Genomic DNA, 13886 nt, shown 5'->3' with positions numbered 1-13886 from the left:
AAAAGGGCCACAAAGACCTTGAGATACTCAATGCCTTTTTCTTCTTCCCTCAAGCAAAGGCTGTTCGGGCAGAGCCAGTTCACTCTGGGTGTCCTGAAGAGCTGCCATGGCTGCCATGTGAGGCCTCTCATTCTGCCTCTGCCTGTGGTCCAGCTCAGTGCTGGGAGGAGGCCTGGACAGCAGGTTCTGAGTGTCACCTGGAACAGGACAAAGAATGTCAAGCAGGAACATGGTCAGAAGGAAAAGGCATGTGCAAAAAATCTTGTGCTGGAGAGGATGGCTGGGATGTGGTGTGGCAGATAGACAAATAACTTCTGCAGGAAGGTAGGGCTTTGGGTCCCAGCACGGATTTTTTGTCCAGGGAACCAAAATGCATGTTATCCAAAATGGCACAGCAGTGCATGCTGCAGCCACAGGGATCTCAGCACGGCTGGATTTAATCTCCTGATCCACTCCCATTTCACTGCATTCCTTGTTAGCAGGCAGTGCTCAGGCAAGAACTTCAATGTTTTCATTATCAGGGAGCCAAGTAGGTAAATATTTCCTTGCATCTTCTAAGCTGTTTTGGAGAAGTGCAAATCTAACACACTAGACTTGATGCCAGACCCAGAAAAACTGCAGGTCACTTTCTGTGCTTCCCCACACGGCTCCTGCCAATGTGATAATGTGAGAAAAAGTTGCTGGTTTCCTGCACAGGCTCTGCTGTAGCCAGGGAGGATGTGCTGACCTTGGGGTTGGATATCTTGCCAGCTCTCTTGTCACCACCAAACGTGTTACTTAACATTGTCTCTGCTGATTTTCGTTTTCACTGCTTTTCTTTTTGTCCTTTGTGCTTTTTAAGATATCGCTTGTTAAAACCAGGCCATAGCCTTGACAAAGATTGTGCAAAAGTTCTATCTGGGGAACCAAGAAATTATGTAGCTGGGTAAGAGTTAACTGGAGTATTATTCATTAGCATTCATTTACTACGAAGTAGTAAAGGCAAGTGGTGTTTTGAGCACAGGAGTGAGTTTGGTGAGGTTTGAGTGCCCACATTTCAGTGGGCTCACAGTGTAAGCTCCTCAATGTGACTGTTTATTCTATGTAATAGAAAGATAAATTTAGATTTAATGGTAAATTTAATTATTATTATAGTTTTTTTCCATTATAATTTTGTGTGACTACTACTATTTTTAAATATCTTTTAAATACACTTTCCTGTAATAGAAGATTTGACAGTGAGCCAGAGCATCTTAAAGATTTTGTTTTATTACACTAAGGACTTTTAAAGATGGGAATTGGAGATGCTAGGAACAGAAAATCCTAGAGATGTGTTTTTTTGATTTTTCTGAAGGAAATTATTTAGCAAGTAGACCATTTGTCTTGCACGATGCTTATCAGAGAAGACAGAATTTAAAAAAATTGTACATTGAAAAAATAGTGTCTGATTACATACAACATGTTCTGCCAGATATTCTGAGACAGCACCAGAAGGCACCACATTTCAAGTGGCAACAACATGTCATGGAAATATCTGAAAAGTCTCCTTCTCAGTAAAATGTCTGTTTACCATGCACTTGTTATCAAGCTGGCTTGTTTACTTTTACCTGAATTTCCCCGTTTTTCAATCATTAGATATATTTTCTTTTTTTCAGATAGAGTCTTATTTTGTGATATGAGTATAAAAAACCGTAATATTATTTGTTTTAAAATACATATTTGAAGGCAATTCATTCCTACAGTAGATATGTTGATCTCATTGATTCACATTGACTTCAGTCTCCTGTTCTCATGTATATAAATAAAGACAACAAAAAGAAAATCTATTTCAACAGCTTCTTCACCTGTGGTGTTCCTGGTAATGAATTAATAGGCTGATTTAGGGGAAGATACAGTGTGTCTGGAGCAGCAATAAGTAAAGGGCTTGTGTTGTTCATACCCCAATATGGCTCACTTGACTGATGTAGTCTTTCTGAGTATCCTCAGGCATATTCCTTGGCGTGTTTGTGCTTGAGTGCCCTGTCTGCGATGGATAATAATATTTCTTCTGTCTGTCTAGATGGTAATTTCCTTGTGACAGAAACTGGATCTTACAACATGTTGGTGCAGAATCCACTGGTGTGATCCACTAGTGCTGCTTCTTTAAGTTGGTGGTAAGTAGCAACTTGGACAAATATGAAAATTAAATGTTAATTCCTCAGCTGACATCTCAGTACAGTCTAATTTCACATATTTGAACAAGCGCTTTTTTTCTGCTTGGCAACAGCCTCACAGGTCAAAACATGAGGGATTCGGCAAAATTTCCTAGTATCACCTTTGAATCAAAAGCCCAAGTGCCTCTGAATCTGGACGGAAGATATTGTGAATATAGGGTGTTTTGCTATGTGTGTAGGGTTTCCTTGAGGTATGCAGATTGGGGCAGAAAGAAACGGAGTGGAAGAGGAATTGCTGGAACTCTGAAACAGGCTATTTCCTCTCCTCTAGCAATCAGTCTTCCATTCCTATGTCCCCATACCTAAACTGGGGCAAGCCAGAAGACAGCAATTTCATTTGTACAGTGTATGTCTGTTGAGTTTTGGAAAATCACCCTTCTAGGTCCTCAAGTTGGCATTCAGCAGTGCCTCACAATACCTTGTATCCTGAGAAAGGACTCCGTGGCCTGGGATGATGGGAAGAGCCTGGAAAGAGTGTTGATTTCATTGTTCATCAAGTGTTGAGACATACAGGGGATGTGATGAGACCATTGCCCTGCAGGACTCGGTGGAAGAATCTTAGAAAAAGACTGGCAGAGGAAATCAGTGGAGAGGGAGTTTGCCAGCAATGAATAGGAAGAAAATACGGCAAGAATGGTAGACAGGAGAAAAAGATACATTTTACGAGATTTTTACATTGGTATTTCAATTCTCATACCCAAAGAAAATGAACTGCTGAACCTTCTCCTGTTCACCCACAAGTAACCCTTATGTGATGAAATGACAGTGCTGAGGGAAATCATTGTAGCCTGAGAAAACAGTTCCCTAAGTAATAGCTGTGATTGCAGCTAGCTGTGACATTTGAAAACACAGCCAGACTAACCTGTCCTTTATTCCCTAGCAGCAGAGATGCCCTGTTATGTTCCATAGGCAACTATGATCAGTCACTGAGTTGACCCAAATAATAAGGGAAACTTCAACTGTTGGGGCATCTTGGAGGTATGAAGAAATGTGACAGGATGCATGAAAAAGAAAGTGGAGATGGGAAAAGTATTTCTTTAAAAGAAGTTCATGTCCCCAGGCAGCTTTTAGTCCTAGAAAGAGTAATGCTTATGTATCTGTGAACCTCTCTACAGACAGGACCTTGCTGTACAAGCCCCATTGCTGACAGCAGCACTGTTTCAAGACATCACAAGGTGAGGAATCCTTCCTACCTCTTTTTAGCACTGGAAATTTGAAAGACAATGTGATTGTTTTGAAGAACAGCTCTTCTTTTGGTGCCTAGATGGTGATGCCACATGGCATGGATTTTTGTCATATCAGTCACCACCAGGGGATCAGAACCTTATAGCTTGAAGAGCCAGCATTGGACAACCATCAGCAGAGGGTTTATCACCATCAGATCAGTGCTGATGGCTCAAGGAAGAGCCCCACATTTCATATCAATGAAGAGAGAACCTTTCACTGTGCTCAGGATGTACCTGCATTGCACAGGTAAGTGCACACTGGAGAGGCAGGGTGGGCAAACTAGTCTGGGCACCAAAGTCATGGATCCACATGCAGATATACTTGTTTAAATATACTTGCAGTATCTCTATCCTATTCAGTAATCTCAGGTTTTTTGAAACCACTCTGAAGTACTAACTCTTTTAAATCTCAGCATTTCCTAGTCTCAGACATCTGGTAAACTCCATCTGTGCTGTGGAACTATGCTATTTCAAGGTCATGCATTTCAGTAAATGATTCCTAGTGCATTTTGCTCCTCTGTGGATTTAGAGTTCTCAGAATTAACCAGACAGATCTCTGCAGCCAGACGAGATACAGAAATACTGGGACAATGAATTCTAGAAAAATCGCATCCAAAAGTTATTCTGTGGGAAGGGGTCATGAAGGGTAAAGGGAAATAGGACCAAGCCTGGAAGTGAGTGGCCTTACAAAAAGTGAGTTTATAGGAAATAGCAGAGTAGGCATTTTGCTAAATAAATGCCATGAAGCACAAGCACACATCACCTCAGTGCAAAAGGAGGATGGGAATTTCAGTCAGACCAGTGCCTCAATCATTAGCTCTCCTTTGATCTCAGCATAAGGAGGAAATATGCAGAAAATGAAATATAGGTCATCACACTAAAGAGTTATACTAAAATGGTAATACAAGCCTTTATCGTGGAAATTACGCTGTGAGTTAGCCAGAGAAATAAAATGCAAGGAAGGATATGTCTGAAAGTATACATGTAAAAGGAGGGAGTTCAGGCTCAGGTGGTGTAGAATACCAAGAAGCAAGGAAAAGCACCAAGGAAAGTATTTTTTCCAGTTTTTTCCCTAATATACTTAACTGCACTCAAATAACTAACAAATTCTTGTTTACACTCAGAACAATATGTGCATTGTTTCTGAATTGCATTCTCTTTTTTTAGAACTTGTCTTTAATTCTTGTGGTTATTCACAAGTCTTGTTTTCTTCCCTAGCATGCAGCTTCTGAAAATGTAGGACATGTGCTTTCTTGTTTCATAATCTAGGTTATTACTAAAATATTTAATAATACTAGATTGTGTGACATCTTCTGGATTGTTGTGTGCTGCTACCCTCAATTTTGTCAATGAACCACTGAAAATCACTGGGTCCAGCTGTCCCATCTGCCCTGCTCCAGCTTTAGTGCTGCCATCCAACATAACACATGGGTTATGTAATAGCCTAATTATAAGCACAGAGAATCATAAAATCATAGAATAGCCTGTGTTGGAAGGGACCTTAAAGATCCTCCGAGTTCCAGTGCCCCTGCCAAGGGCAAGGACACCTTCTACTAGACCAGGTTGCTTAGAGCCAAATCCAACCTGGCCTTGAATACTTCAAGGGATGGGGCATCCACCTTCTCTGGGCAACCTGTGCCAGAGCCTTGGCACCATCACAGTAAAGAATTTCTTCCAAATATCCAATCTAACCCTGCTCTCTTTCAGTTCAAAGCCATTCCCCCTTGTCCTGTCACTACATGCTTGCATAAGAAGTCCCTCTCCATCTTTCTTTTCAGCTCCCTTTAAGTACTAGAAGGTAAAATTAGGTCACCCTGAAGCCTCCTCTTCTCCAGACTGAACAAACCCAATCATGAAAGACAGCATCAAGGTATAGGATGCATACTGCTTCTTCCTACTCAAAAGCCAGTTAATGGATCATGGGAGAACAATATTTTGATTTGACTCCATTTGTTCTTGGAGAAGGACATATTTGTTGTCAATTTCCTCCTTGTTTTCTTAGAGGTATTTACAAATAGTTTAATTATTTGTTTTAATACTTTTTCTTCCAGAAAATGAGATTAGAGTGACTGATAGACAATTTTCTACTCTTCCTTTTCTCCTTTTTTAACATATTTATCCTTGTCTTAGGTTACAATGTAAGATGTAATCAAAAGTATGTATTCTATTACCATCTGTTCAAACCAGGTGGGGCAGGGCTCTTTGGCTCTGCCATGACACAGCCCTGATAACTCCCTCCGGGGGAGATCTGCTCATGGGCCATCCAGCCTCACTGAGGGACTCATAAAGTTACATCATCCCATTGTGAGATGCCCCACCCAGGGGCAGGAACCAAACATTCCTACCTGGATATAATCAGAAGTTTGGAACACTGTAGGGAGTCCTTACCTACTGGTTCCCAGAGGCCAAGAGCTACATAACCACCACTGGACCTTCAGAGCACCACCAGACCCTTCTACAGGATCAGGGCTTCGACAGAACCGGGTCTGTCACTTCAGGAGGACTGCAGCCCCCCCCTTCATGGGACTGCGGCCACCACACTGCCCAGCAGGGTGTCAGGTCCTATCCTGGTTCTGTCAGGTTAAGCCAGTGTTCCTGTATTATTGCCTTGTTAGATGTATATTAGTAAAGCACTGTTATTCCTATTTCTTATACTTTTGCCTGAAAGCCCCTTGATTTCAAAATTATAATAATAATTTGGAGGGAAGAGGGTTACATTTTCCATTCCAAGGGAGGCTCCTGCCTTCCTTAGCAGACACCTGTCTTTCAAACCAAGACAATCCTCTATATTCTCCTTGACTTCTCACCCACTTTCTATAAAGTTTAAGGGTAACCACCAATGCCTCTGAGACTGCTAATCATGTACCTTATAACAAGGCCAGACTAAGATGATTTTGTCCATCCTACCTAATTTCTCACCCTTTCTTTCTCTAATTAGGTTTAACTATCATGTAAATGGATCTAGAACAGTACTGGTGCAGTGTTGGAACCCTGAGTTCTTAGAATTTCAGCTTTTCAGTGCTGACAGACAGTGATCCTCAGAAGCACACTGCATTTGACCTGAGACCTTGGGAAAGGCTTCCTAAATTGTGTGATAACACTGAGGTTGTTGCTGTGTAATTAAAAGTTATATCACTGGGTGGAATGTGCAGAGATGTGGAAAAATTAGGTTTATGGGATATATGTAACAATATGGAGGATTTTGGGTGTGGATTTGTTCTTCTTCTTTTCTCCTCCTTCTTCACAAATCTGGGTGTTCTAGTATTGGGTCAAAAACCCCGCAGTGCAGATCATGAATAGTTAGTTATTGGATTATAAGTAAAAATAAATTATTTGACATTCCGTAATTGGGTAATTTGGACCTTAAAAGACCTTGGAAGTTAGAATTCAGAGCCATTTTCACCTTGTTTACTTAGAGGCACGCTCTGCACAGCTGTATTATAGATAAGACATCATAAACATCTAAATCCAAAGGTAAACTCCCAGTCTCCTGTATTTTAATTCGAACTCTGAGTAAAAGAACTCACGAAACAGAGGCAAAGAAGAAAAGAAACAAAACGGAGAAAATTAATAGTGCAGGAGCTTTGGAAAGTGGAAATATGGCTTTCTTGGCTGCACTGTCTTGCCAGCTCCAAAAAAGCAATAGAAACCAACTAAGAGGTGCCCATAAACCTTCAGGTTTTTGCAAGGTGAGCAGCAGAGGTCTCTTGGGACAGGTGCTAAAAACTGCTTCTCCATTTTGGGGTAGCAGGATCATGAATGATGGAAAGGTATATGAAAATCTGGCTCTTCCCAAGGTTGAGATTCAGAGACAGGTTTGGATAGCTCTGTGTTTCCTACACAAGAACCATCTTTTTATTATGCTGCCTCTTGTAACTCTGGAAACATCATAAATGTAAGAAAGCAAACAGTCTCATGAGCATTAGGGGATAAGAAGTTTCTTATATCCTGTATGAGGGGAACAGAAACCATCAGTGTTTAACCTTTTGGTGGTGAAGGAAAAAACCCAGTTTCTGAGTCTTGTGGGGGCTGAGTTTCTGGTCATACTGTGGTGGTACATGGAGTGGCTGTGTGCATTAATTAAGGTAGCTCATTTTCTGGCCACGGAAGTCCAGCTGTGGTTTGTGGAATTTCCTTTCACAGCTCTGCTGGTCCATCCCCTTCCAAAGCCCCCCACATTGTGGGGGTGGTACATGCAGTGAACTTGGCTGCTGAGCACCATCAGGCTGGAGGGGCCCTCCTGCAGCGTGGCAGGAGAGAGGGGCAGCTCTGTGGGGAGTGCTGATGTGAGTCTGACAGGCTGGGAATCCTCCAAACCACCCTCATGCAGGTGGCACATGCTGCCATTAGGGATGCACACCGAGACCAGCACAGCGACAGAGAGTTGCAGGTGTTAGCTCTCAGCTCTGAACTCGCCACCCACGGGTTCACTGCAGCAAGTCAGGAGCTGCAGGGCTCTGCACTCTCACTGGGGGTGTGCTGGGGTGCTTCATGGCAGCTGCCTGTCCTGAGAGACAGCCCTCAACCTGCCCCTGCATCGTGAAATGGTGGAATGGGTTATCCACCAAGGAATGGACACCGTAACACAATCTCCCCCGGGATGTTGGGAGAGCCCTAACCAGCCAGGCTTGCCTTCATCCTGTCTCTCTGGCCCAGAGACAGCTCTGAGAAGATGCCATGAGGACCCCTGTGGTCTGCTAGGGGTACAAACAGCAACTGAGGGCAGGTGTGGAGCTCACCAGCCTCTGGAATGGTCCGTGGGCTCTCATTCTGTGAGGAAGATGGGTCAGTGGTGACCGCACTAGATGGACAGAGGTTTGTGGTGTTGGGGATTGAAGGCACCAGCTCCATGGTGCAACGTGGGCAGGGCCACCCTGCACCAGAGGGAATGCCATCTGCTCTGAACTTATTTCACAACTGTGTTTGTACCCCTGCTTACTGCCTTCATCTTGAAAGAGACCAGGAAAGGTACACCCACATTTCCAACAGAGTAAGGGTCTTCTTTCAGTTAGGAATTTTGAGGTGATTTGTGTTGGGATCACTTTCTCATTTTTAAGGTCTATGGGGAAGGTCTAAAAGGTACTAGTTTAGGTTTCTTTCCTGCCTCTTTTTTATCCTAGTAACATAATTAAATAAACAGATAAATCAATACATGTGTGAAGATAGATAAATACATATTGTCTAAATATACCCGGAATCACATATTTCAAATCAATCAAGATTGGATTGATTGGTTTGGTAGAAGATTGCCTGAATGCCCAGGTGTGCAAAACCTGAGCTGCTTGCTAAAGAGCTGATACTGGTGCACTCTCTAAAAAAAACACCCCATAAATTTGCCTACATATTAATTGCTCAAGGCAGTTATGTAGATGTTAGGGAAAACATATAGTACCACAAACTTTAAAAATCTTGTTAAAAATCCTATTCCTACACTGTTTATTTTACTCTTTTCTCTTGGGATATTATTTGTCTGTAATTATTACTGGGTATAAGCACATGTGAATTGCTAAAGAAATCATAATAATTGATAAAAATTGACAAGCCCATCTTATACATTACAGCAAAAAAAAAAAATTAGGGCTCTTCTTTTGTAGATCAGTTTCAAGCCTCAAAGAAAATGACGCATTTTGAAGCGTTTACTACAGACTACTTTACTGGAATAGGTAGATGCAAAAATAGATCAAGATTTATAAAAAGCTGTAGCTACTTGGCTGAAAATAGTTTTACTTTTTACTCAGATAGAAACTAATAAGTATGTCTGAGGAGAAACGGCTTATTTTTCTCCCAGTTTCTGGGTCCTCATTGCTCATTAAATAGTTCACCTTTTTTTGTATAGACAAGAAAAATTATTGTCTGTTTTATTCTGAAGTAGGTCTTACATTCCTATTCCAAGGAAAACCAAACTGTTTATATCTTTTTTCCCAAGCTTTTTGTTTTATGGCTTTGAGAAAGCCAGTTCTTATGGTCAGCAGTGGAGTCCTTGATGGGAATTGCAGCACCTGGATGTCCTTTAGGTGACACTCTCCACGTGGTAGGAGGGGTGATGTTTAAGGCCTGTTTGAGCAAGTTCAATAAACAAGTGCCAATGATAGGTACATATATAATCCTAAATCAGTGGAATAATTCAGATTTTAAGTTACCTGCCACTCTGACTCATGTCCCAAAGATTTTGTAACTTTCTTCTGTGCTAAGCCTGAGAACAAGTTTTCTTCTAATTAAGCTTTTATGCTTTCACTGAGCACTTTTTAGCTTTCAATATGTCACTTACTGCATACACGTCTTCTAACCTTCCAAACCCACATCTTTACCAGGCTGCCAATGTAAAATAAAATTCTGGATCTTTCCCTCAAGCACTTCCTGAAGTCTTTTTTTCCCCTGTCATTATATAAAGCACTATGGTGATCTTTCTTTTAAGCTTGCCATCTGGATGTCATTCTTGATTTTGTCTCTTTTTAAATATGCATATTCAGGCTAGACCTGAAATGACGCAGCTTCTTTCTATGCAACGCTTCTAAAAGCTGTACTTTCTTTCCCAGCTGCTTCATCAGAACTTTGGTCATGGCTTCATCATCTCAAGTCCTGGTATTTCAAGTTCTTCCTCTCTGTTATGAAATCCCACATTTTCTACCTCCCCAGGGATATAAAAACTAGTGCTGCAAAATTTATTTTCCTGGCTGCATGGAGCATTCCAAACTCCTTTTGAATCATCTTCCCCTGCTGCCTCCTATCAGTCACAAGTTTCTTGTTTTCACCTGCTGGGTGAAGTGCCTCACCATTCAAGTCTTTCCCAGGTTAGCTGATCTTGAAGTGAATCCTGGTGTGTGTAGTATCCTTATCTCCATGCCTTTATTCACATGTATATCCTTTATCTTCTGAAACCAGGGCACACAGCAAGGGCTGTTCCTGAGGCAAGACAAAGTGCTAACTTGAGTTGGGGCTCAAGATGCTGGAAGTAGAGACTGGGACTTCCAGGGCTGGATCTGCCCTGGCTGCCCTGGTTTTAGACTATCTCTATACTTGATATTCTCTCCCCCTACCTGTGTTTATACAACAAAGAGTAAACAATTCTGACTGACATCTTTGGGTGCAGTTTCAAAACTACAAAGCCCACCGCTGTTCATTAATTGCAGTCCATCTCCTGTTTTTCTGTGATCACTGCCTTGTGCTTTGAAAGAATATAACTCTGTTTATGAAACTAAATTTCAAAATTTACAAATGTAAAGAATTTAACTTTTTTTTTTTTGCAAGAGAATCTTTTGATCATAATAGATGATTGTGTTATTTTAGCCCTCTGTCATATCTGTTTAAAGAACAACAAGATTTTCTTGCAGAATTCACAAGACTGGATAGCTGTATCAGTGAGAATACTGATATTGTTTTCAGAATACTTAATTTGTTTTAAATTATGTATAAGGAAACTGAAACCTAAAAAAAATAAGGGATGATAAAAATGTTTGGCTTTCCATGTAACTTTGAACCAAGAAATCAGATATTCTATTCCAATAGTTTACATAGGAGATTAGCATGTTCTTAAAACTCACTTAAAATCTGCTTTTCATGTCACTGCCATTCCTGGCAGTGGAGTTTAGTGGTTACTGTAGTAATGGCCAACTGTGACATTGTAGCTGTATTTTTACTAAAAAACACCCAATACTTGATAAATTAGCTGCAGCTTCACTTCATCATAGTCTGTACTTTTGATTTTTCTTAAGCTAGAGAATGTAATTAAGAATTAGGAGACTTGTCCGACTGGATTAATACTCACACCGGTCCCTGATCCTGACAGTGGCCAGTAATTGATTTGTGGGCGAGAGAACACCAGGACCAGGACACGTGGGAAGAAGCTGGGTTCTTTGTTTAGCCGACCTGCCTTCAGGCTGCCAGTGCTTTAGAGACTTCCCGAGTTAAAACGGCGTCCCTGATCGCTGTGCTTAGTAGCTGCTTTATGCTGCCTTATGCTCTGTGACTTTGTCTAACCTTTTGTCACCCACGTGCAGTTTCGTTTTCCACAGCCCCTTGCGGCAGAGACTTCCACACTGCCATTGATTGTGTCTGTGGAAAACAGTATCCTTTTTTGTTTGTTTAAACTTGTTTCTTCCTACTATCACTGGATGTCCCTTAGTTCTCCTATTCTGAGGCTTTCTCTGTTGAACTTCCCTGTGCTGCTTAGGAATTTACAGACCTCTGTTTTATCTCCCTCTCACTTATCTTTTTTCCGAACTGGAAAATATTAGGCTATGTATTCTCCCCTGTGCGAGTTGTTCCTTATTTCTGATCGGCCAGGGCAATAAGGAAACGGATGTGAAAAAGCAGCTTATCACTACAGGAGAATTCCGAGGCAACTGAGCCTGAGTGCTGGCATTCCTCTTCCAAAATACTGTTGTGAATCCTGGGGACAAAGTATCTCCTCCTCATACAGTTACACCATTAACTCACAAAGTATCAGTTTGTTTCCCGTGTGTCGGACGCTCTTCTCCGCTGAGACAGAAAGGGTGTTGAACGATGTTGTTCTTGGTTTTAATGTTTTGGGGTTTTAAGCAGAGAAATACAGTTAAAGAATTGCAAAGCTCAGCATGACAAATTGGGAAATAGCGGAATTAAGATTAGACTACATCATGGATTTGCCCCCATGTGTATATATGATATCATGCTGGTTCTTAATTAGCTCCACAAGCTGTAATTTCTCTGTGGATCTCTGCTAGTCACTGCAGCAGGCAGTCAGTGTTATCCTGGATCTGTGGAAGGAAGGAAAGAGGCTCCTGCCTGTGGGACCCTCCCCTCATTTGGTGCAGAACTGAAATATGTGTTGAATGTTGAAAGTCTGGGTTTTTTGGGCGAATAAGCAGGAGGCTGCGTGGATTGCTGTCCCTGTCTCCCCACACAGCTCCAGTGTTGTACAGGGCAAGTCCCTTCAGCAAGGATTCCATGCATGGCTACTATGTCTGAGGTTTTGTTTGTAGGGAGGAGGAGCGTGTCTACCTTGCTGATGTGATTATGCTGTTCAGGAACATGATAACAGCTATCTGTCATTCTGCGTTGGCAAAAGGATGCACGTGCGTACAGGTGTGCAAGATTACACATACATGAGGTCATTGCTTTGTATCTTCACAAAAAGGGGAGTGGAAGTGAAGAAGGAATTCCCTGAAAGTAGATCTAACAGCAAAACTTCTGCTTTGTTGTACTATGGCCATCTGCAAAGTGTTTTGGGTGTCCAGAAACATCCTGGGCAGTAAGGTATTACCCAAAGAGGCAGGACACCCCTGGAAGATCACAGCAGCCGAGGTGGTGGAGATGCAAAGGACCAGGGTGAATTCACCACACACTGAAAGCAGAGTGCTCTGACCAGGCACAGAAAGGGACGAATATGGGGCTGTGACGCCCAATGGCGGGTGAAACTTGAAGGAGAGGGTGGACTTGCTCTGAATGGCCTAAATGAATGAGAAATCCATTCACATGCATGGTCACAAGAAAACCTCATGAGGAGTGGTGAAGGGCTATAGTCACTATGACTTTTTCCCATTTTTCCCTCTTGGTGGCAAGCGACATTAGCGACGCTTTGGCTTTAAACCTCTCTGCGCCTTGGCTCGGCATCTGTACGCAGGGTCACCAACACCTCCCTCCCCATCCCGTGGGTATCCAGAGCGGCTCATTAATGTTGATAAGGCACTCAGACGGGCGCCCCATCAAAGCCCATGAGGCCATCGCTAATTACCTCCGCGGCTCGGTGTCTGGCGGGGGGGCAGAGGGGACACCCAGGGACTGCCACCGCCCGCACGACACAAACACGGCGGCGTGGCGGTGCCGCGGGGCCGGGCACCCCTCATGCATATGCAAGATGTCATTAGCATGGCGATGAGCCCGGCCCCGCCCCCGGCGGCTGTTTGTCCCGCGGAGCCCCGGCTGGCCCCGCCCCTCGAGCATATCACACCCTTATTAGCATGTAGATAAGGGCCGCCCCGCCCCCTCATGCATACCCCGGCCCTTATTACCATGGCGGTGGACGGCCCCGCCCCCGGCGGCCATTAGTGCCGCGGCGCCCTGGCTGCGGGGGCGGGCGGTGCTGTGCGCTCCGCTCCGCTCGGCGCTGCTGCACCGCACCGCACGGCGGGCGCTGCTGCTGCTGCTGCTGCTGCTGGCGGCGCTCGGCGCGGCGGGGCCTGCGGCTGCTCAGCCCCGGCGGCACGAGGAGGAGCAGCGGGAGGAGAGCGCCAGCGAGAGAGGCAGGCGCCGGACCCCGCGGCGGCGCTGCCGCGATCGCCCCGCTCGGCTCCCCCATGGCCGCGGGCTGCAGGGACGGCCCGGGGCAGGAGAAGTACCGGCTGGTGGTGGTGGGCGGCGGCGGCGTGGGCAAGTCGGCGCTCACCATCCAGTTCATCCAGGTGAGGGGCCGCGGCGCCCGGGGGGAAGCGCTCCGCCCGCCGGGGCCTGGGCGCTGCCCGGCGCGGGGGGGCCGGGGCTGGAGCCGGCG

General features: G+C 44.0%; 1 protein-coding gene across 1 annotated transcript in view; it reads left to right on the top strand.

Moving 5' to 3' along the window:
- The first annotated feature begins 13471 nt into the window (after positions 1-13471).
- Positions 13472-13886, top strand: part of RRAS2 (RAS related 2) — a 43055-nt gene continuing 42640 nt past the window's right edge. Inside the window, exon 1 of the mRNA XM_042038457.1 lies at positions 13472-13797. Within this exon, the coding sequence (XP_041894391.1) occupies positions 13693-13797 (105 nt within the window). The 5' untranslated portion in view covers positions 13472-13692. The remainder of the gene's footprint in view (positions 13798-13886) is intronic.

The sequence above is a fragment of the Corvus kubaryi genome, unplaced genomic scaffold (genome assembly GCF_017639235.1).
Source record: "Corvus kubaryi isolate FWS band 111438036 unplaced genomic scaffold, C.kubaryi_AGA036_p1.0 37392, whole genome shotgun sequence".
NCBI lineage: Eukaryota > Metazoa > Chordata > Aves > Passeriformes > Corvidae > Corvus > Corvus kubaryi.
This window is presented reverse-complemented; position numbering and strand designations above follow the sequence as displayed.